Source organism: Cylas formicarius, unplaced genomic scaffold (genome assembly GCF_029955315.1).
Source record: "Cylas formicarius isolate icCylForm1 unplaced genomic scaffold, icCylForm1.1 PGA_scaffold_8__14_contigs__length_24414737, whole genome shotgun sequence".
NCBI lineage: Eukaryota > Metazoa > Arthropoda > Insecta > Coleoptera > Brentidae > Cylas > Cylas formicarius.
Window position 1 is genome coordinate 11185745 of NW_026844361.1, and position 20810 is coordinate 11206554.

Genomic DNA, 20810 nt, shown 5'->3' on the forward strand with positions numbered 1-20810 from the left:
CGTAGCCGATATATATGTATAGAATGTATAACGCTCCAAATTTTACTATAAGGATAGTTCTTTAGCTATATCCACGGTCTACATCGATTTCATTTTCTGAAAACTAGAAACAGCTGTCTTATGCAGTTGATTAACTTTTACTTGTTTGACTTGTTAGACCGTATAACCATAGCGCTTATGATATATGTATGTATATTATTTGCTGTTATGGAATTGGAATTAAGTATTCAAAAACATTACAGTGTTACATAGAATTGGTATAAACGCAGTTTACAATTTGGGTACCATACAGGGTGTTATTAAAATGAAACCATATAATTTAACGAGTGAATCTCATGGTCAAGGAACATATGACTAAAATAATCGCTACCACAGTTGCAGCCTGGTATTCGCGAAAAATTACTCCAAAAGTTTAATATAAAATATTAGTCAGGTCACTGCTTCTTTCAGCGGGCCACATTCGATAATATAGTGGCCCTACTATGGTAAAAATTTTCCCCCGCATGCCTCTAAATTTCACACACTTAACTCGTTTTCACAGAACATTTAACGAGATCTAGATATATTTTGTGAAAATACTGGCGTAAAACGCCGCAACGAAACAAATTGACGATCTATCAGCGGTCATATTGGTCGTTGAAGATCGCAAGGTCATTGGTTCAAACTACGAGATTTTAAATGTCGCGCATGCTCAAATTGCGTGGACCTTCTCAAAAAAAAATTGACGCACGCAATCAAGGAGATAAACGCTGAGTGCACCAAGCTCCCGAATGGGGATGCGTGACGTACTACGTAGAAACATCAAAAGACTAAGTAATTTGATCCTCATATGCAAGTAACTCATTAAACTTTTTCGACCAGGATTGGTGACAGCACTACCAGCTGAACTGGCGGAAATATATATCCGATGTAACTATCTTTTCTGATTCATCGAGCTTGGGCTTGGGCCGCGTGTTAAAGTTAAGCAGAAAAATGTTGCAAATTATTTATTTTTTCCTTGGTTAGAATAACAATTTCTTAACTATCGTCGAACAAGTAGTAACAACAGTCTGTACTTTAGGCGTCTTCGGCGAGGAAGAAGACATAATTGTAGTCATTACTAATTTGATAAATGCATCATGCTCATTCTAAAGTTTTTAAGGCATTCTTAAGTCCTGATAATACTAAGCTGCTGCTTTATATTTTAAGCTTGCATCGCTTCATTCCGTTGGATATTTTATCTTCCTACTAAAATTATTCTGTGGTGTTGATGCAAATGGTTGATGTGATTAGTAAACAAACTCGATTTTAATATCTGGGATTCTTGTTTGTAATTTTATTCCAGTCTTGGATTAATCGTTGTTTGTTGTAGCAAAAAACTCGTGGTTTTATTTAACGGAGTGAAATGGCTCTTCGTACTTATGGCGACAAACCTATTAGCTTCCAACTCGAAGAGAATGGCGAATATTATTGTGTTGGTTCTGAGGTATGTAGTTTTCATTATTTACATTTTTTAGCTACATGAATATGATGCATTTTAGGTCGGTAATTATCTTAGGCTCTTCCGCGGGTCCCTTTACAAGAAATACCCTGGAATGTATAGGCGTTCCATCACAAATGAAGAAAGAAAGAGGCTCATTGATCTAGGCTTATCGCAGCATGTTCTTGCTAGCAGTGTTTCATTGCTCCGCACTATCGAGGTGGAAGATATTATAGAAGGCAACGACGAGAAGTAGCCGTTTATGTACAATTTCACAAACCAGTTGATAATTTATTTTGAAATTTAGGTACAAAGCAGTATCAGTGCACACGAGCGATCCTCCGCTACCTAGGGAAGGAAAGAGTAAGAAAAATTTGCAGTGGGTACCTAATTTGCCGAATTCCAGTCATCTAGATGCAGTGCCACAAGCCACACCTATAAATCGAAACAGAGTAGCAGCAAAAAAGGTTCGTGTGGAATATGGTAGTTTTTTTAGTTCTGTAATGGAAGGGCATAGATGCGTTAATTCAGGTACGATCATTTCCGTTGTGTTTTGACGATACTGATCCCCAATTGAACCAAGAGAACGCCTGTCAGCAGGAAGTTTTGGTTCCCATAAGGCTTGATATGGAAATTGAAGGTCAGAAGTTACGAGATACGTTTACTTGGAATAAAAATGGTAAGATAGGGAACGAATATTTGGACGTTCATGTAGTTGATGAATTTCAAGCAACAAATTAGGGACATTGATGTTTGCACCAATATTTATATAAAAACTAAAAATTGCAAAAGAGAAATGGTATTAAATAACAACATTTTGTGAGTCATTGAAAGACTATTAAAAGCTATGTCTCACAAATGGAACCCTTTAGCTGTCTTCAGAAATATATGTAAAAATTGCAAAAAAAAATTGGATTGGACAGGGGTCTTTGAAATTTCCCTTCAAAAACTACTTCTAGCTGCCCTACAAGCTATATATGCCTTTTTTAATATTAATGGTAAGAGAAGATTTTTTAAAAAAATCAAAATGTGAAAAATGAAAAAAAAAAATTAGATATTAGAAAAAAAGAAAATATTGAATTTACCTTTACTATATATAACACTCACTATTGACTATTTTTTTATCACGATGTTATTAGCTTCACTTGTAAGGTACTCGCTTCGGCGGTACATATACTGAGTAACTGTGTATAGGAAGCTTCCACTTCGGGAGTCCGGTTTTGGGTGGAGCTTTTTGTGACCCTTCAAAATTTTTTTACTTTTTAAAAATTTGTCTTTTTTTATCTCAATTGTAAGTAAGGAGTTTTGTTTGTTAATAATCTCCAGGATGACCCATTCCCACAAATTTTGTTGTTTAATAGCATTTCTTTTTCGCAAATTTTAGAAAACGTCAATGTCCCTAATTCGACCCTAACATCACACAGGTAGTACTTGGTTGCTTCGCTTATGTTGTCATGTGCATATTTCAGAAAGTCTTATTACGCCAGAACAATTTGCTGAAGTTCTTTGCGACGATCTGGATTTGAACCCGATTGCTTTTGTGCCCGCCATAGCTCAAGCCATCCGTCAGCAATTGGATGCGTTTCCCAATGAGCCGCCCAGTATAATTGAAGACAATAGCGATCAGCGGGTTATTGTCAAATTGAATATCCATGTGGGCAATACTTCTTTGGTTGATCAGGTCGAATGGGACATGAGCGAGAAGCAAAACAATCCTGAGGAGTTTGCGTTAAAACTTTGCTCAGAGCTTGGATTGGGCGGAGAATTCGTGACGGCTATAGCGTATTCCATCCGGGGCCAACTTAGCTGGCACCAAAGAACTTATGCTTTTAGCGAAGCGCCTTTGCCAACTGTGGAGGTTCCATTTAGACCTCCTTCCGAGTCTGACCAGTGGGCACCATTTTTGGAGACGCTGACCGATGCCGAGATGGAGAAGAAGATTCGAGATCAGGATCGGAACACGAGGAGGATAAGGAGACTGGCCAACACTACACCGGGCTGGTGAAGAGAAAGAATAAAATAAAGTTTTAAATTATTGTATGATGTTTATTGTATTCCAACTTTTTCCATGACAAGTTCGCTTAAGTATAAATTGAAAATAGAGTTGTTGTCAGATTTCCTCCCACACCTTCTGCTGGCAAGGCCAGTCATAGATTACCAATTAAATGGTAATGTTAACAGATCCACGAAGGTAATTTTTTCAAAACGACTTTTTATCCAAATTTTTTAGAAATTGGTAAAACAATTTAAAAGGGGCTAATTTTACTCCAGTAGATTTAAAATTTTGAAGTCCTGCGTACTAAGAGTATCGTATAGTCTATCTCCATCTTCATCGTGCTGGCTTTTGCGAGCAATTATGGAAGTTACCTGCCAACGGAAATGAAACTCGGGTCGTTTTTTTTTTATTTAGGTGGATATAGTCTAATTAAATTGCACGAAGAAAAAAACTCACATTGCATATTCCAATTCATAGCTAGGAATATACCTTGAATTAGAGTTGTGTCAATCGTGAATGATTCGGTCACTTTCATTTTCACTTCATAGTATCGAACGACCGAATCCCGCTTGTTCGTAACGATTCGATCACCATGTTCGCTCTCGCGGCCGCCCTGACCTGTCTGAAGTGACCGAATACAGGACGAACGATCGACAGACCGTACCAAAACAAATCGAATTCCCCTTGCGGAAAACGATTGATTTGAATGGTTTAAGATTTAAATGAATGAGTGAGACAGGTCACGGAAAAGGAATGGCAGTATTATTATAATTATTCTATAGTATTGAGTTGCGACATCGATAGGTAGGTTCGCTAATTTGTTGAATTGAATATTGAATGAAATTTCTATTTCCACACATGTATTTAATTTAAACAAATTAATGTATTACTGGTACGACCCAATACGTAGCACCGATTTTGATAAAATCCTGAGGCAATAAAAAGCAGAACACAGCTAAATATTATACTAACTAAAATAGCAAACAGAACATATAGACACAACAATAATTTAAATTCAAATGAATCTCAATCGGTCGTTCGGCCTGTTCCGATTCAGTGATTATTGAAAAGTATTGAAATGAACGATTGATTAAAATGATTCGGAATCCGTCACTGATTGATTCAGTCCTCGTAAAGTGAACGATGGAGACCACACTAATTTGAACAATGCGATCGACGCGCCAACTTGTTCCTTATATATATGAAACAGCAAATTAGTCGAGAAGACTGCCGAACGTTCTCGAACGAAGTATTCGAGAACACCATAGAATCAGAACAAAACTTACGAGAATTTGCCTTGTTGTTCTCGAAAAACTGTCTGTCCTTGTTGTTGGAAGCCAGTGCAAGCGAGACAAGCGCACGTCATGGCAAACATTTCTCGATAAATCTACTCTCTGTGTATTGGGTGTCCCAACGAAAAGTTTTTTTTTAGTTAATAATTTAATCTTCTGAATAACTACGTATACCTACACTGTTGGAATATTTATATTATTACGTCATATCCGACAAGACCCCGTAACAAAGAGGCGCCGCCTTGTTTTTTTTGCCGATCGTAAAATGTATCGGCGTCTCAGGCAAAAAGGACAGGGTGGGCAAGCTGCGGTGAGGAGATAATTAGGGTATTATTATGCGATGTTTTTGGGGGTTTACGATGAGTTAGTGAAGACGTAGTTGTCGAACGGAGAGGATTAAACTCGATTCTGCTTCATTACGTGGTTTTATTTTTGATGATCCTTACAAAGCAGCGGTGGGATCAAACTAAAATCACTTACAATCGTTTTTTTTTTTCTCTTCTCGGACAAGTTAAAATTATTGTACGTCATGGGAAGATTTAAATCGAAAACAGTTACAAGTGAAAAGCGTAATAAACGGAAAGAACGTTCATCCTCGTCTTCGGGAAGTGATAGTGACAGTTCGAATTCGAGTTATAGCTCTTCCGATAATAGCTCGAGGAGAAAACGGACAATAAAACGTTTGAGAAAAGAATTAAATGATTTAAAAAGGCGTAAGCCGGTCTTTCGCGCGGGAGACGAACTTTTAGTGCCAAAATTTGACCCAAGTCGGGATGACGTGATGGTGGATAATTGGTTGAGTAAAGTGGATAGTTTGGCAGAACGTTATCAGTGGGACGATGATACTATTCTTCGAATAATTTCCGGACGATTACGAGGTAATGCTCGTCAATGGTACGACGAGAACGTGGAGTATGACTCAAGCTGGATTGAAATTAAAACATCAATGAGCCTCTATTTCCGTAAGTCTGTTCCATTTTCCAAGTTACTAAAGGACGCTGCTAATTACGAAACTAAGCCGGGACAAAACCTAGGAGATTATTGTTTTAAAAAAATGTCTAAATTAAGGGCACTTAACATAAATATACCTGACGTTTATTTGATTGACGCAGTAATCGGCGGTATTAAAGACGATAATATATCGCGAACTGTTAGAGCCGCACAGCATGAGAATGCCAATGCACTTTATGCGTATCTAAACACCGTGGGTAACATGCCTACGGAAATTTGTAGTTTTCGTCAGAATAATACTAAATTCAAACGTCTGCCTTGGACTGGCTTCAATCGAGGAAATTCGAATAATAAAGAATTTTCTAGAAAATCTGAGTCCCGCCCAACGTGTTACAATTGTGGTATTCCGGGTCACATTTCAGTTAACTGCAAAAAACCACGTCTTGAATGTAATAATTGCAAAAAACTAGGTCACACTAAAGAAAAGTGTCCCTTTTTACAAAAGGAAATACAGCACGTTAATCTGTTAGCAAAGGAAAAGTTTCCTAATATATTCTTACAGCCCGCCCGAATTTTTGGCAAAAAAATAAAATGTTTAATAGATTCGGGCAGTTCAAATACGCTAATAAAGGAGTCCCTCGTTAAGAGATTTGGATTGCAACGTATTGATTCGGAGAGTATGACTTTGTGTAGTTTTATGGGCACTTCTTTAGATAGTAGGTCCCTTTGTAAAATAACCGCTACTATACAAGGGGTTTCGGCACAAGTAAGTGCCATAATTCTTCCGGACAAATACCTTAAATATGATTTATTAGTTGGTCGGGATTTTATTAACCAAGAACATGTAATCATGATTAAACGTGACGATCGATTAGTTTTATACAGCTTATTCCCCATTACAAGTGTGTCTGTGAGTTTGGTTGAGGTTTATGACACTATGGATTTAAATAGTGTAAATTTGGGCCCTATTTCAGAGGCTGATAAAGTAAAATGTATTTCCTTATTGCATAGTTTTTCGGATTGCATTTCATCTTCCATGGAAAATTTAGGAAATACGAATACGGTAGAGATGGAGATAAAATGTATAGTCGACACACCGGTTGTACGTTATCCTTATCGTATGCCTGAGGTTGAAAGGGGTATTCTCCGAAATATGATTCAAGAACTTTTGGATAATGAAGTCATCCGCGAATCCAATTCTCCGTACTCCAGCCCGATTACACTTGTTAAAAAAAAGGATGGAGGCTATAGAATGTGCGTTGATTTTAGACATCTCAATGCAGTAACCATTAAAAACCGTGGTGTATTGCCACATATCGAAGACCAAATCGACAAATTAGGAGGATTTAAGTATTTCACCAGTTTAGATTTAGCATCCGGTTTTTATCAAGTTCGCATGGCTGCTAATTCCATTGAAAAGACTGCATTTGTAACACCCGATGGCCATTACGAATTTTTAAGGATGCCCTTTGGGTTAGCAAATGCGCCTTCAGTTTTTCAATCATTAATAAACAAGGTTCTGGGACCGTTAAAAGATGAATTTGCCTTCCCCTATATAGATGACATTATAATTCCTTCATTGACGGTTGCGGAGGGACTAGAACGCTTAAAAAAGGTGTTAATCCAACTTCGTGCACATAACCTTACTTTAAAAATCAGTAAGTGCGTATTTCTTGCAACTACTATAGAATATCTTGGGAGAGAAATCAGTGCAGAAGGAGTGAGGCCAGGTAAGAAGAAAATTCAAGCGGTATTGGATATGAATTATCCTTCCAACGTTAAGCAAGTGCGTCAATTTCTTGGATTAGCAAGTTATTTTCGAAAATTTGTCAAGAACTTCTCCATGATTGTCGAGCCTCTAACAAAATTAACTCGCAAAAGTGCGAATTGGATATGGAGCGCACCACAAAAAGAAGCATTTCACCAAATTCAACAAAAGCTTATATCTTGTCCAATTCTTGCAATATATAACCCTAAATTAGAAACCGAACTTCACACAGACGCATGTTCCATCGGTGTCGGGGCAATATTGCTTCAATATGATGCTGAGGGTAATACACATGTTGTCTCTTATTTTAGCAAAAAAACAACAAGCGACCAAAGGCAGTACCACTCATACGAACTCGAGACTATGGCTGTAGTTTATGCCTTAAAATATTTTCGGGTTTATTTATTGGGGATAAACTTTAAAGTGGTTACGGATTGTAATGCCTTGCGAACGACCTTATCAAAGAAGGATTTGATCCCGCGCATTGGAAGATGGTGGCTGGAAATTCAAGAATATACCTTCGAAATTGAGTACAGGGCCGGCAAAAAGATGACGCATGTTGACGCTCTTAGCAGAAACCCTATATCGAACAATAATTTTAAAGTTGAAGTTTTTCATATAGACTTGACAGAAGCTGACTGGATTACCGCCGCACAAATGCAAGATGAACAGATTTGTAGAATCCGAAACATTTTAGCCGATAAAATAAAAAATAGCGATACAAAGTTTTACTTTGAGCAGTATGAGTTAAGGAATAACAAATTATACAAAAAATTAGGAAATGGAACCAAAGCATGGGTTGTTCCACGAGCAGCACGTATGCAAATTTGTCGTTTGTGTCACGATGATTCTGGGCATCTTGGTGTAGAAAAAGTGTTACAAAGAATTTGTGAAAACTATTGGTTCGCAAAAATGAGGAAATTCGTAACGAAATATGTTAACGCATGTCTAAGTTGTATGTATTACAAACAGTCGTTTTCTAAACGAGAATGTAAATTGAACCCTATTGAGAAACATCCGATTCCTTTTCATACATTACATGTAGATCATGTTGGGCCGTTTATGACAAGCAAAAAGAAGAATAAGTATATTTTTGTAATTGTTGACGCATTTACTAAATTCACTGTAATCGAACCAGTACATAATCAAAAAAGTAAATACGTTATTAGGGTTTTAACCGACCTAATATATCTATTTGGAGTACCTAGCAGAATTATAAGCGATAGAGGGACAGCTTTTACATCTCGAACTTTTAGAACATTTTGTAATACTTATGGGATTAAGCACGTTTTAAATGCCGTTGCCTCGCCCAGAAGTAATGGCCAATGTGAGCGATATAACAAAACCATTGTGAGTGCGCTATCAACAACAGCTGCAGGCAAGGATGAAAGAGATTGGGACAAATATATAAAACAAGTGCAAAGCGCACTTAATACAAGTTTTAATAAGGGTATTAATTCGACCCCCATGAAGGCGCTTATTGGCTATAATTCAAAACATGCGGCAGAGGCAATAATTCTGAATGAAATCCAAGACGAAATCGATAGGCTAGACCTGGAAGAGCTTAGGTGTAAAATTTCGGATCACATATCGAGGGACCAGAAAAAACAAAAAGAACGCTATGATAAAACACGACGAGATGCCAAAAGGTACAACGACGGTGACCTAGTTAGAGTATTAATAACGAGTATACCTACTACGGGTGCCAGTCATAAGCTTCATCCGAAATACAAAGGCCCTTTTCGCATCACAAAAGTACTATTTAATGACAGATACGAAGTTGAAGACTTACGAGAGGGGTTCAAACGTAGACGAACTGTTGTAGCCGCAGACCATGTTAAAAAGTGGATTAGTATACAAAACGAAGAGGATTAATGGCAAACGTGCCTATGAGCGAACGTCGCTCGTGTTTTGTATTTTGGCAAACGTGCCTATGAGCGAACGTCGCTCGTGTTTTGTATTTTGGCAAACGTGCCTATGAGCGAACGTCGCTCGTGTTTTGTATTTTGGCAAACGTGCCTATGAGCGAACGTCGCTCGTGTTTTGTATTTTGGCAAACGTGCCTATGAGCGAACGTCGCTCGTGTTTTGTATTTTGGCAAACGTGCCTATGAGCGAACGTCGCTCGTGTTTTGTATTTTGGCAAACGTGCCTATGAGCGAACGTCGCTCGTGTTTTGTATTTTGGCAAACGTGCCTATGAGCGAACGTCGCTCGTGTTTTGTATTTTGGCAAACGTGCCTATGAGCGAACGTCGCTCGTGTTTTGTATTTTGGCAAACGTGCCTATGAGCGAACGTCGCTCGTGTTTTGTATTTTGGCAAACGTGCCTATGAGCGAACGTCGCTCGTGTTTTGTATTTTGGCAAACGTGCCTATGAGCGAACGTCGCTCGTGTTTTGTATTTTGGCAAACGTGCCTATGAGCGAACGTCGCTCGTGTTTTGTATTTTGGCAAACGTGCCTATGAGCGAACGTCGCTCGTGTTTTGTATTTTGGCAAACGTGCCTATGAGCGAACGTCGCTCGTGTTTTGTATTTTGGCAAACGTGCCTATGAGCGAACGTCGCTCGTGCTTTGTATTTTGGCAAACGTGCCTATGAGCGAACGTCGCTCGTGTTTTGTATTTTGGCAAACGTGCCTATGAGCGAACGTCGCTCGTGTTTTGTAGTTTGGCAAACGTTGCCTATAAGCAAATGTTGCTTATTTTATTGTTTATAAAGGAATATCGCTTATGTTTAAGATACCCTACTAATTGATTATGTTTTTTTTATTACGTAAGACTAGGAACCAAGCTAGAATAGTCAAATTATTGTAGTTTTGAAAGATTTAAGTTACGTTTAAATTTCACCATTAGGTCTGAGGACAGACCAATAGTCAGGATGGCCGAGTGTTGGAATATTTATATTATTACGTCATATCCGACAAGACCCCGTAACAAAGAGGCGCCGCCTTGTTTTTTTTGCCGATCGTAAAATGTATCGGCGTCTCAGGCAAAAAGGACAGGGTGGGCAAGCTGCGGTGAGGAGATAATTAGGGTATTATTATGCGATGTTTTTGGGGGTTTACGATGAGTTAGTGAAGACGTAGTTGTCGAACGGAGAGGATTAAACTCGATTCTGCTTCATTACGTGGTTTTATTTTTGATGATCCTTACAACACAAACTTTCCCTTTAGCGGTAGGCCATAAAGAATCATAGAGTTTTTAAACCTACGCGTAATTTTATTCTAATTTTCTATATTTGCGAGGTATAATTAGTCGTTAGTTGGAAATAAACATTGTCTAATGGGGGCTATACACGTGCAGGCAAGTCCGCACGCTAGTGTGTCCAGATAAGTCCACGAGCAAGTGCAAAACGAATTGCGGCCACACACTATTCAGGTAAACGTCGAGGTTCACTAGTTGGTGGGGCCTGCTGCTGTGCGAAAAATCAACGTCGAAGAAATGTGTGTGATTGCAACCGCTGTCGTTCTTGCAGTTAACAGTATGGAAAAAAAAGAAAAGGAAAAGACGGAAATGGGTGAAGTCGTGGTTATCCAGACGTAATACATACTGGCATGTTAATTTAATAAACGAATTGAGATTAGAATCGGATGATTACAGAAATTATCTGAGAATGGAATGGAATTTAAACAACTCCGCATTAAATTATTTTTTTTGATAACGTCTTCCTTTGCTGCATCTTCGTTAATTTCTTTTAACTTCTTAACTAAAATTTTGTATGCCTCTTCTTTTAATATATTATTGGAATAGTCTTTTAATTTTATATTCCACAAGCACGGATTGTTTTTATATAATTCTATGAATTCCCTCATAATATATTCGTGTTTCTGTGATAATCTAGAATTTGCCATTTTTTCCAGCGACTATTCTGCCACGAAAATCACGTAGAAATAGTCTTGGCGCGAAACCTAAATCTAAAAACCTAAAACCTAAAAAACACACTAACTACTTGACCTTCGCACTTGCTCTAAAAATCAGACACAATCTGATTCTTTAATACGTCCCTTATTTAATTGGTGAACAGTTTATTTTTTTGTATGATTGACGTGATAATTAGGGTGGGTATAAAATATTTGTTATTAATAATATTATTACCAAAAATTAAAAAAATAAAAATAAATACTTATAGATTGCATCATAATTGGTATCGAGTTTGATATATTGTAAGGATTTCCAAGACAATGACCTACAAAGTAATGATATTAAGTCACAAACAAACATTATAATAGAATGGAAAATAACGCAAGTTTGCCTTTTGAGTGGGTATAAATTACAATAAGTTTTGGCCTCACATTTACTTTATACTTGGTAGATGCCCTAAAGTCACATCAGACACGTTTTTTTTAAACGTACTCTGTCTATAAGATTTCGGGTTTTTTTCTTTTTGTAAGCCTTTGAGTATTAAAAATATTGGTCAATTTCAGCTAATCAGTTCGTTGGTTATCATTATTTATTAATTTCCAAATGAAGAGAATGTCACAAAACTCGTAATTTGAGCGAACGAATGCTAAAGAAAATATTTGGCTCCCTCTATATTAAAATCGAGAATTTTCTGTGCTTTCCGTTGTTTCTTCATTCAACGCCAAATGCTTTTTCTCTCTGTTTAAGCCAGTAAGTTAAAAAGAGATAGAACGAACGTGGAAAGTTCGAGAATTTTCGATACTGTTCGGGAACCTCATTCTGCAGCCTATAAAAGCGTCGCCCATGCGCTGTATCGGCAACAGTTGAAATTGAAAAGTGATATATAAAAGTGCTAGTAAGAAGCGAAGCAAGCGAGCGACAATTTTCCAAGTTTCGTATAGTTTATTTGTAAAAGGAGAATAAAGGAAAAACAAAAATGGTGAAAGCTCCAGCAATCGGTATTGATTTGGGAACGACCTACTCGTGTGTCGGTGTTTGGCAGCACGGGAAGGTGGAAATCATCGCCAACGACCAGGGCAACAGGACGACTCCTAGTTATGTGGCGTTTACCGATACGGAACGTCTCATCGGGGATGCGGCGAAGAACCAGGTGGCGATGAACCCGGCTAACACCGTATTCGACGCTAAACGACTGATCGGAAGGAAGTACGACGATCCCAAAATTCAACAAGATCTCAAACATTGGCCGTTTAAAGTCGTCAACGACTGCGGTAAACCGAAAATCCAGGTGGAATATAAGGGAGAGATCAAGAGATTCGCCCCGGAAGAAGTTAGTTCGATGGTGTTGACGAAAATGAAGGAAACGGCCGAAGCATATTTGGGAATGCCTATTAGAGATGCCGTCGTCACTGTTCCGGCTTATTTCAACGACTCCCAAAGGCAAGCTACAAAAGATGCGGGCGTTATCGCGGGACTAAACGTTATGAGAATCATAAACGAACCCACGGCAGCGGCGTTAGCGTACGGCCTCGATAAAAATTTGAAGGGAGAGCGGAATGTTTTGATATTCGATTTGGGAGGAGGCACTTTCGACGTTTCCATATTAACCATCGATGAAGGTTCGTTGTTCGAAGTAAGAGCAACGGCCGGTGATACACATTTAGGAGGAGAGGACTTTGACAATCGATTAGTCAACCATTTAGCAGACGAGTTCAAACGCAAATACAGAAAAGATTTGAAAACCAATCCTCGAGCGTTGAGAAGGTTAAGGACTGCCGCGGAACGAGCCAAGAGGACGCTATCGTCCAGTACAGAAGCCTCTATTGAAATCGATGCTTTGTACGAAGGTGTGGACTTTTATACCAAAGTTACAAGGGCCCGTTTTGAAGAACTTAACGCGGATTTGTTCAGAGGAACCTTACAGCCCGTTGAGAAAGCTCTCAATGATGCCAAAATGGACAAGGGTTCTATTCATGACATAGTATTAGTCGGCGGGTCCACGAGAATTCCTAAAATCCAGCAGCTTCTGCAGAATTTCTTTAACGGGAAACAGCTAAATCTTTCCATTAATCCAGATGAAGCAGTGGCTTACGGGGCTGCCGTCCAAGCAGCAGTATTGAATGGCGAGAAAGACGAGAAGATTCAGGATGTGCTGTTAGTTGATGTAACGCCTTTATCGATGGGCATCGAAACTGCCGGTGGGGTTATGACCAGAATTATTGAAAGAAACGCCAGAATTCCATGCAAGCAAACTCAAACGTTCACAACATATTCCGATAATCAGCCCGCGGTGACTATTCAAGTCTTCGAAGGGGAAAGGGCCATGACAAAGGACAACAATCTTCTGGGTACCTTTGACCTAACCGGAATTCCACCAGCTCCCAGAGGCGTCCCTAAGGTCGAAGTCACCTTCGATTTGGACGCCAACGGAATCCTAAATGTTTCTGCGAAGGATACCAGTTCAGGCAACTCCCGTAACATCACCATCAAAAACGACAAGGGCAGACTATCCCAACAAGATATCGACCGAATGTTGTCGGAAGCAGAGATGTACAAAGAAGAAGACGAGAAACAAAAACTCAAGGTGTCTGCGCGAAACCAATTGGAAGCTTACATATTCCAACTGAAGCAGGCTGTAAGTGAGTGCGGTGATAAACTGAGCCCCGAGGACAAGTCTAGGGTGGAGCAAGAATGCGCGGACGCGTTGAAGTGGCTCGACAGTAACACTCTGGCTGAGAAAGAAGAATTCGAAGACAGACAGAAGCAGCTCACTTCCGTCTGCAGCCCCATAATGGCCAAACTCTATGGAGGCGGCAACCAGCAGAACTTTGGCCCTGGACCCTCCTCAGGTGAAATGCCCGGTGGATGTGGAAGACAAGCAGGCGGATTCGGTGGACAGCAAGGTGGACCGACAATCGAGGAGGTCGATTAAGAAAGGAATCTAGCGTTCTAGTTACTATTTAGAAGACAGAATCTGTGATTTTTTTATAATTATTTATTTTTTATACATATTTTGAGTTTAATAAAATTTTGTATGAGTATGTAAGTCTTTTTTTTTAAATTGGGAACTATTAACTTTACCACTCGGAAGAAAATAATATGTAAATAAGATGGTCAGTGTTTGCAACCAAAAAAAAAAATCCCTGAAGGGATAGTAGATTTTCTCGCAGAACTTATTTCGCACCTACAAAAAATTGAGTTGTGGCGTAATATCACAAATTTTTGAAGTACAAGTCGGAAGCTCTGAAAAACAAATCGAAAATTCTAAGAAATAACTTGGAATTTATGAAAAATAAGTCTTTGACATGAGTCTCTCGTAAAGGATATTGCGAATCAAAACATCAGATGATTCATAAATGATGGACAATATCTAAATTGGAGGTAGTATAGTCCAAGTCGCACTGAGAATACAGTGTGGGTTGAAATCAACAAAATGTTAGGATTTGTTGGGCTCGACTATCTAATGACCTAAAAAAGTAATATCGTATAATTTATGTTTCTGGAAAATTACATAAAATCATCGAAGGTTAAATTTTATGGAATGTATACCCTCATGTCAGAGCTCTTTAAACGCGGATTTTAAAAATACATAACCCAACACGGTTATTTTTATTATTTAAAAAACAAAATTTCACTTAGTTGGCCACGGGTCGTCTTTTTTTCATTAGTCTTTCCATTGTTTGTTTAATTATTAATGTAGCGGTTTCCTCGTCCCAATTAACCAATTTTGACGGAAAAGTGTTTAAATATGGAGGCCCATACCATCTGTTTTACATTGTTGTCGAATTGGGCACTAAATTACGGAACTTTCAATACATTACGTTATAAAATTTGAATAATTAATTTTTGCTTAGTGCTAATGATATTTCGATAAATAAATAAAGTAGTTAACCACCCTTAAGTACATTTTACGATCATATAAATATTGTTATTGGTTATACAGTTATACGAATGTCAATAATTAAGGCGGCGATTTTTGAGTCCACTTTTCAAAAGTAAAATATATTTTTTCAAATATTTGTAATATCACTTTAGACATTTTAATGAGATTTTGCATCTATGTACTATGCATCAACAGGCATTATTTACAATATTTTTTTAAAAATACACTTCTAAATTAAAAACTATTCTTCACTTGCTACAAGTTTGCACTGGTTAAACCGATAACTTTTTTTGTGAAAAATAAAATGTCTATCTAAAGCAAAATATTTAGTTTATAACTACCAACTAGTGTCCATCAGAAAAAAAACTACTAGAAGACTGTCCCTTTTACTTTTACAGTTTTAATGAAATACAAGATAAATGAAATACGATTCTTATTTTTAAAAAAAGCATTACCTACTACGTACAATCCTATGTACGAGTTTACGTACACGCCACCTATGTCTGCCCCAACAAACAGGTGAAATTTCGTACGCCCGCTACTGATGTATTTTGGTTTCTTGTCGTAGAGAGACTCATTGTTTTTCTTGCTCCTACGGACCACTATGGAACTTTCGCAAAATCGATGCAATTTCTTCTTCTTCTTCGTCTTCCACGTCTCGCTGAACTTCAACGTTACGGGAAACTTTGATGAATATTATTTTTTTTACAAATAATAGCGATTTCCAATATTTTTTCTAGTATCTCGCGCACCCTGTGTGATAGACCAAAGCTGTAAATCTCTCTCGACACGGTTTACGATACTGTTGAAATCAAATTATCGCATCTTTAACAGTTTTTGATTTATCCCCAATAATTTGCCCAGAAAAACGGAAATTTTTAGGATATTTTAAATTTGTTTGCCCATAAACGACACACCCTGTATATAATTCAAACAATGTGCGAAATGGAGTTATAGCCCTGGATCTCCCATCGTAAATACAAAAAGTGCGGCCTATAATACCGTTTAAAGCAATTACTCATATATTCTGCAAATTTTGATTAACGGAAAATAATTTACTCTGAAAAAGAACAATTTTCAGGGTCTTTTATATCTTTGTCTAAAATAGAAAAACCGTGTAAATAATCGAAAAAATGCTTAAAGTAAAAGTTATAGTACCGGATATTCCGCGTTCGTTCAAGAATTTTGTCAATCGGGTAAATAGTTTTTGAAGAAATAATTTTTTTCTGGATGCCAAAATAACCAAAAAAAGATTTCAATTTTCTACTGTTTAAATGTGGACACGGACTTTTATTTCGCTGCTAAATTTGAAGTTGATATCTGTAAATTTAGGACACTTGACACATTTCTTATATAGCACGGAATATATTTGGACATCCTGTACAATAGATGAAAACCTTAAATACAAAAGTTTTAGCTGTATGAATCGTATCAGGTACAGCCAATATTCAATAATAGGGATCCATTTTTCAAAATTTTCGGCGCACTCTGTATATTTTTGAAAAACTGTCCAGAATAAAAGTTCATGGAACCGTATCTTCTGCGTCTTTAAATTCTAGCATTTTTTGGGACGCGTAACAGTTTTCGAGAAATGATTTTTTTAAAATACACTATAACATCATTTTAACAAACGAAAAATGAACACAAATTTTGGTTTATGAATATCAAAAGTAACCGCGTATTATATATTTTTGAAACCACCGTTTAAAGGGCATTTCGTAGGAAATAGAAACACTTTTAGCTGTACAAAGCAACTTTAACTTTTCATTCTAATATCCGAAGCCACATTTTTAACGCACCCAAATCCTATTAACAAAAAACACGTATTTCTTATTCTAATTTATTAAGAAAATCATTTTCTTACAAGAGGAGACTTAACATTATTACGCTTCCATATTTTAATTAAGAACGCAAACGTCGCACACACTGCTGACCCCAAAGACCCGACCCTTTCTTACAAAAATTATATTTATACTTTTATACATCGTAATTTCTAAAAATCGAAAACCAAAAATCCCTGAAAAGTTATCGGGGGTCTAATGGGGACAAAGGAGCTCCACTAAAAATCCACCCAAAAACGCAATGCGGTCCACTTTTTTTTAAATAAGAAACTGCGACGACCGCCAGAAAAATCCTTCCTACAGACAAAACGCCGTTGGCGTGTCCCTATAAAGTGTTTTACTCGTCCTCTTCGTCGTCCTCGACCTCGTTCTCGCCGTCTTCTTCCGAATCTTTCGATTCTTCTTCTTGCTTCTTCTTCGGACGACCTCTACGGCCGCTCGATTTGGCCGGCGCCTTGGCCTTTACGGCCGCCTTCTTCTTGGTGGTGCCCTTCGGTCTTCCGCGACCTCTCTTCGCCGGCGGCGACTCCTCTTCCTCCTTCGCCGCCTCTTTTTTCCCCCTCTTTTTCGTCTCCGCCTTCTCTACTTTGTCTGCCTTTTGGGCCTTGTCCGAGGCCGCTTTGCGGCCTCGCTTGGCCGGGGCAGCTGATGCGTCGTCCGACATCTTTGATCGATTATTCCTGCACCTAAGCTGGAGAAAATCGACTGCAATGAAAAATACAAAGCTTTTAGTTTCGTAAACATAAATATACGGGGTGTTCGGAAACTTGGACGAACGGTTCAACGTGCTAAAATAATAATAGTAAAAATTCGAAATCATGTAATACTTTCCGAGTTATGGCTAGTCAAAATTCTTTTTTTTTTTAAGAAAGCTGGTATTTTACGCGCAGCCCTGATTTAGTGTTTCAAAAATCTGTCATTAGAGGGCACTTTAACAAGAACATTTTTATTTATTTAGACTGATATCGTAGAATAGAACAGATTGCCTTAAGCAGAATCGAAAATCCACAAAAATTGTTACTCTTTTTTAAGTCGATTAGTGTTATCGTTTAGCCACAAATCGACTTTTTTATTCTCGGCTTTTGTGATTCTGCGTACGGCAATCTGTTCTATTTTGCAATATCAGTCTAAATAAATGAAATATAGGGAAACGAAAAAAAAATGTTTTAAGCAAAGCGCCCTCTAACGACAGATTTCCGAAACATTTTTACTAAAATAGCAGCTTATTCCGTTGATAATTAGACCCACTGCGTTAAAAACACGATTAAAAAAAAATAATTTTGACAAGCTATACCTCGGGAAATACTACGATGTCGAATTTTTGTTACATTACTTACTATCATTATTTTACCACGCTGAATCTATCCTCCAAGTTTCCGAACACCCTGTATAACAGAAGATGCGCATAAATGTACGGCGTCGCCCAAGCTGCTTCGGATTTTCCCTACTAGGAATTTTAATTCCTTCCATTTTATAACAACCGTGGAAGTTAGAAAAAAGGATACAGCCAACTTCGCGTTGCTTCAACCGAGGTGACTAACGGAGGCAAACTGGGGACGAGAGAAAAACAACGAGATGAATATAACAGCATTTAATAACACTTGTTGATGAAACTATGGTCATTCCTGGGAGGTGACTGATTATATCGTGGCAGCACTTTTTCCTGTCGATGGCTTACGAACCACAAGATTATGACGGATATATAAAACTGTAACCGATTGTCAATCACGGCCACCTACGAATTGTAAAGCAAAAAGGGACTATTAATCAAATTCTGAAAACCGCTATTATTATAGTTTACAGCAAAAACCAAAAATAGATATTAATCTCGTCACCTTGCACAAAAATTCCATGTAGTTACCCCTCCGCTAAGAGGGTAGAAAAAGAAAGAGACCCTCCGGCCTTAACGCAAAAATAATTTATTTCGTCGAGAGAGCACGGAATAAAAACATAGCCTAGCGCCTAAAAAGTTTAACTACGTACCTGATTTTGATGTTCGGATTAAGTAAATCACAGGGAATTTACGAACGAAATGCGTTCATCAATTTTTGATTTGTTCGATTTTAATTGATTATTTTTAAAATTTCATAATATGTATTTTCCGTTCCGAAGCAAGAAACGAATACAGGTAGGTAAATAATATTTTGTTTTATTATTACTTATTAGAATTAAGGCATTTATTATTCTTTTCTTGCCAAAATTTGAATTCATGCATAGTGGTGAGGGGCGCAATTTTGAATTATTGGATTTACGAACGCATAATTTGCCTTTCCTAACCTCCAATACCTTTTTAATACTGGTATACCACCGAACGGCAGTTGCCAATTTACATCAATGTCAGTGTCAAACAGAATAAAATTTGTCGGTTACTTTACGGAAACAAAACCAAACATTACTGAAAACGTAAGCATTATTTGCCCCTTGCCAGGGGCACATTTGAACAAAAATGGGGTTTTAAAAAATTAAAATATTGTTACTTTAATAAGTAAAAACAAGTAAATAAAACATAAAAAGTTATATACCTTGATATGTACCACGATATGACAAATATAATATTTTTACTTGTGTTAATGTTTATAATTTTTAGATATTTATTTTTATTTGTTACGATACATAAAAAAAGTATTTTGTATTCATATTGTATAATTTCTCTATCTTAACGTATTAAAAAAAAGTGAGCGCAACGCGTTTCATAACCTCTAAAAGAAAAATATTAAACAACTGGTTAATTTTAAATCGGTGCAATTAATCTTGACGGCCGTTTGTGGTCGCGACCCGCGTTGGCAAAATCGCCCAACACCAATAAACGCGGCCGACAATCAACAGAAAACATCAGCAGCGGGTCCAAATAAAACTACAAGAATTTCGGCCATCTTGTGTGTAATTTCGAAAGTTTCCGCAGAAAGCCTAACGTTGTAGGTAAAGCCGACGCTCAAAATTGAAAATCAATAACGGACCTTCGTATTTCCGGCAAAACGCGTGCCGCAAAAATGTCTCAATTTTAACGGGCCCAAAACGTCCACTAGATTTTGTAATTTCGCCATTTTTATTCATTCGAATCGTCGAACATTTTTTTTAAGGTCGGGAAAATTAGCGACAAACGCCACGCAGGCCGATCCGACGATAAAACTCGCGTATCGTATTTTTAAAGTAACGAAAAAGGTGAAACAAAACTTGGCGTCATTCGAAAAATAAAGTGCCGCGCGCGCCATACTCAAAATAATACAATATTAAAATGTGTCGACAACACCCAAATATTTTCCGACCCTTTAAGACGCCCGCTTTGAAGAATCACAAACGAACACCGTTCCCAAAAAAAACAGCTTTATTTCGGTGCATAAACGAACATTTTAGATGCCGTAGTTGCAGAGAAATTAATTTTCAAACGTGAAAATCGAACAGGCTTCGTTGCCGTGTGACAAATACGGGCAGCCATGGTGGTAAATATGTGGAATACAATTCGCTTCGAAAATTAATTGCTCCGCAATCGCGAAACCTACCGTCTCGACAGCTACACGATAAATTCACACAAAAAAACTAATATTTTATAATATCTGCGTGTCTCGTGGGAAAAATTCCCACAATTTTATAAAAATTATTGAAGACCAAATAAAAACGACTTACCTTAAGATCACACTAGTTGGCTATGATCGGGTTGGTTTGACGGCGTTCCGCAGTGTCGCTCGCGTAGCGCGCCAAACGAAATCGACCAATCACGGGACGACGTTTTCGGCTAAACAATCTCCCCGTCTCGCTTTGTA

At 37.8% G+C, this 20810-nt stretch overlaps 3 protein-coding genes across 6 annotated transcripts; 2 read left to right on the top strand and 1 right to left on the bottom strand.

Annotated features, from left to right (window-relative positions):
- Positions 1-1013: 1013 nt before the first annotated feature.
- Positions 1014-3562, top strand: LOC132706564 (SWI/SNF-related matrix-associated actin-dependent regulator of chromatin subfamily B member 1). Of its 2 annotated transcripts, XM_060677948.1 has the most exons (6): positions 1014-1465; positions 1521-1711; positions 1767-1822; positions 1874-1926; positions 1991-2138; positions 2929-3562. In XM_060677948.1, the coding sequence occupies exons 1-6, from the start codon at positions 1385-1387 to the stop codon at positions 3462-3464; spliced, it is 1065 nt and encodes a 354-aa protein (XP_060533931.1). In that variant the 5' UTR covers positions 1014-1384; the 3' UTR covers positions 3465-3562. The 2 variants fall into 2 exon arrangements, with proteins under 2 accessions (XP_060533931.1, XP_060533930.1); XM_060677947.1 differs by having other exon boundaries at positions 1015-1465; positions 1767-1926.
- A 7370-nt stretch (positions 3563-10932) lies between these two features.
- On the top strand, positions 10933-14356 carry LOC132706232 (heat shock protein 70 A1-like). The gene is made up of 2 exons (XM_060677443.1): positions 10933-10981; positions 12312-14356. The coding sequence occupies exons 1-2, from the start codon at positions 10948-10950 to the stop codon at positions 14255-14257; spliced, it is 1980 nt and encodes a 659-aa protein (XP_060533426.1). The 5' UTR covers positions 10933-10947; the 3' UTR covers positions 14258-14356.
- A 2698-nt stretch (positions 14357-17054) lies between these two features.
- LOC132706774 (nucleolin-like) lies at positions 17055-20802 on the bottom strand. 3 transcript variants are annotated; one of them, XM_060678306.1, is made up of 2 exons: positions 20550-20574; positions 17055-17754 (listed from the first exon to the last, which is right to left on the bottom strand). In XM_060678306.1, exon 2 carries the CDS (start codon positions 17711-17713, stop codon positions 17387-17389), a length of 327 nt encoding a protein of 108 aa, XP_060534289.1. In that variant the 5' UTR covers positions 17714-17754; positions 20550-20574; the 3' UTR covers positions 17055-17386. The 3 variants fall into 3 exon arrangements, with proteins under 3 accessions (XP_060534289.1, XP_060534287.1, XP_060534288.1); XM_060678304.1 differs by lacking the exon at positions 20550-20574 and adding an exon at positions 18465-20489; XM_060678305.1 differs by lacking the exon at positions 20550-20574 and adding an exon at positions 20674-20802 and having other exon boundaries at positions 17056-17754.
- Positions 20803-20810: the final 8 nt, after the last annotated feature.

Excerpts from the sequence above, each read along its gene's own strand:
- LOC132706564 (XM_060677947.1), top strand. The coding sequence starts at position 1,385 with ATGGCTCTTCGTACTTATGGCGACAAACCTATTAGCTTCCAACTCGAA. Across the intron at positions 1,712-1,766 it reads ATAGAAGGCAACGACGAGAA|GTACAAAGCAGTATCAGTGC; the intron begins GTAGCCGTTTAT and ends TTTGAAATTTAG. Across the intron at positions 2,139-2,928 it reads GTTTACTTGGAATAAAAATG|AAAGTCTTATTACGCCAGAA; the intron begins GTAAGATAGGGA and ends TGCATATTTCAG.
- LOC132706232 (XM_060677443.1), top strand. The coding sequence starts at position 10,948 with ATGGAAAAAAAAGAAAAGGAAAAGACGGAAATGG. Across the intron at positions 10,982-12,311 it reads AAAGGAAAAGACGGAAATGG|CTCCAGCAATCGGTATTGAT; the intron begins GTGAAGTCGTGG and ends AAATGGTGAAAG.
- LOC132706774 (XM_060678304.1), bottom strand. The coding sequence starts at position 18,519 with ATGGAAGGAATTAAAATTCCTAGTAGGGAAAATCCGAAGCAGCTTGGG. Across the intron at positions 17,755-18,464 it reads GAAGCAGCTTGGGCGACGCC|TCGATTTTCTCCAGCTTAGG; the intron begins GTACATTTATGC and ends TTTTCATTGCAG.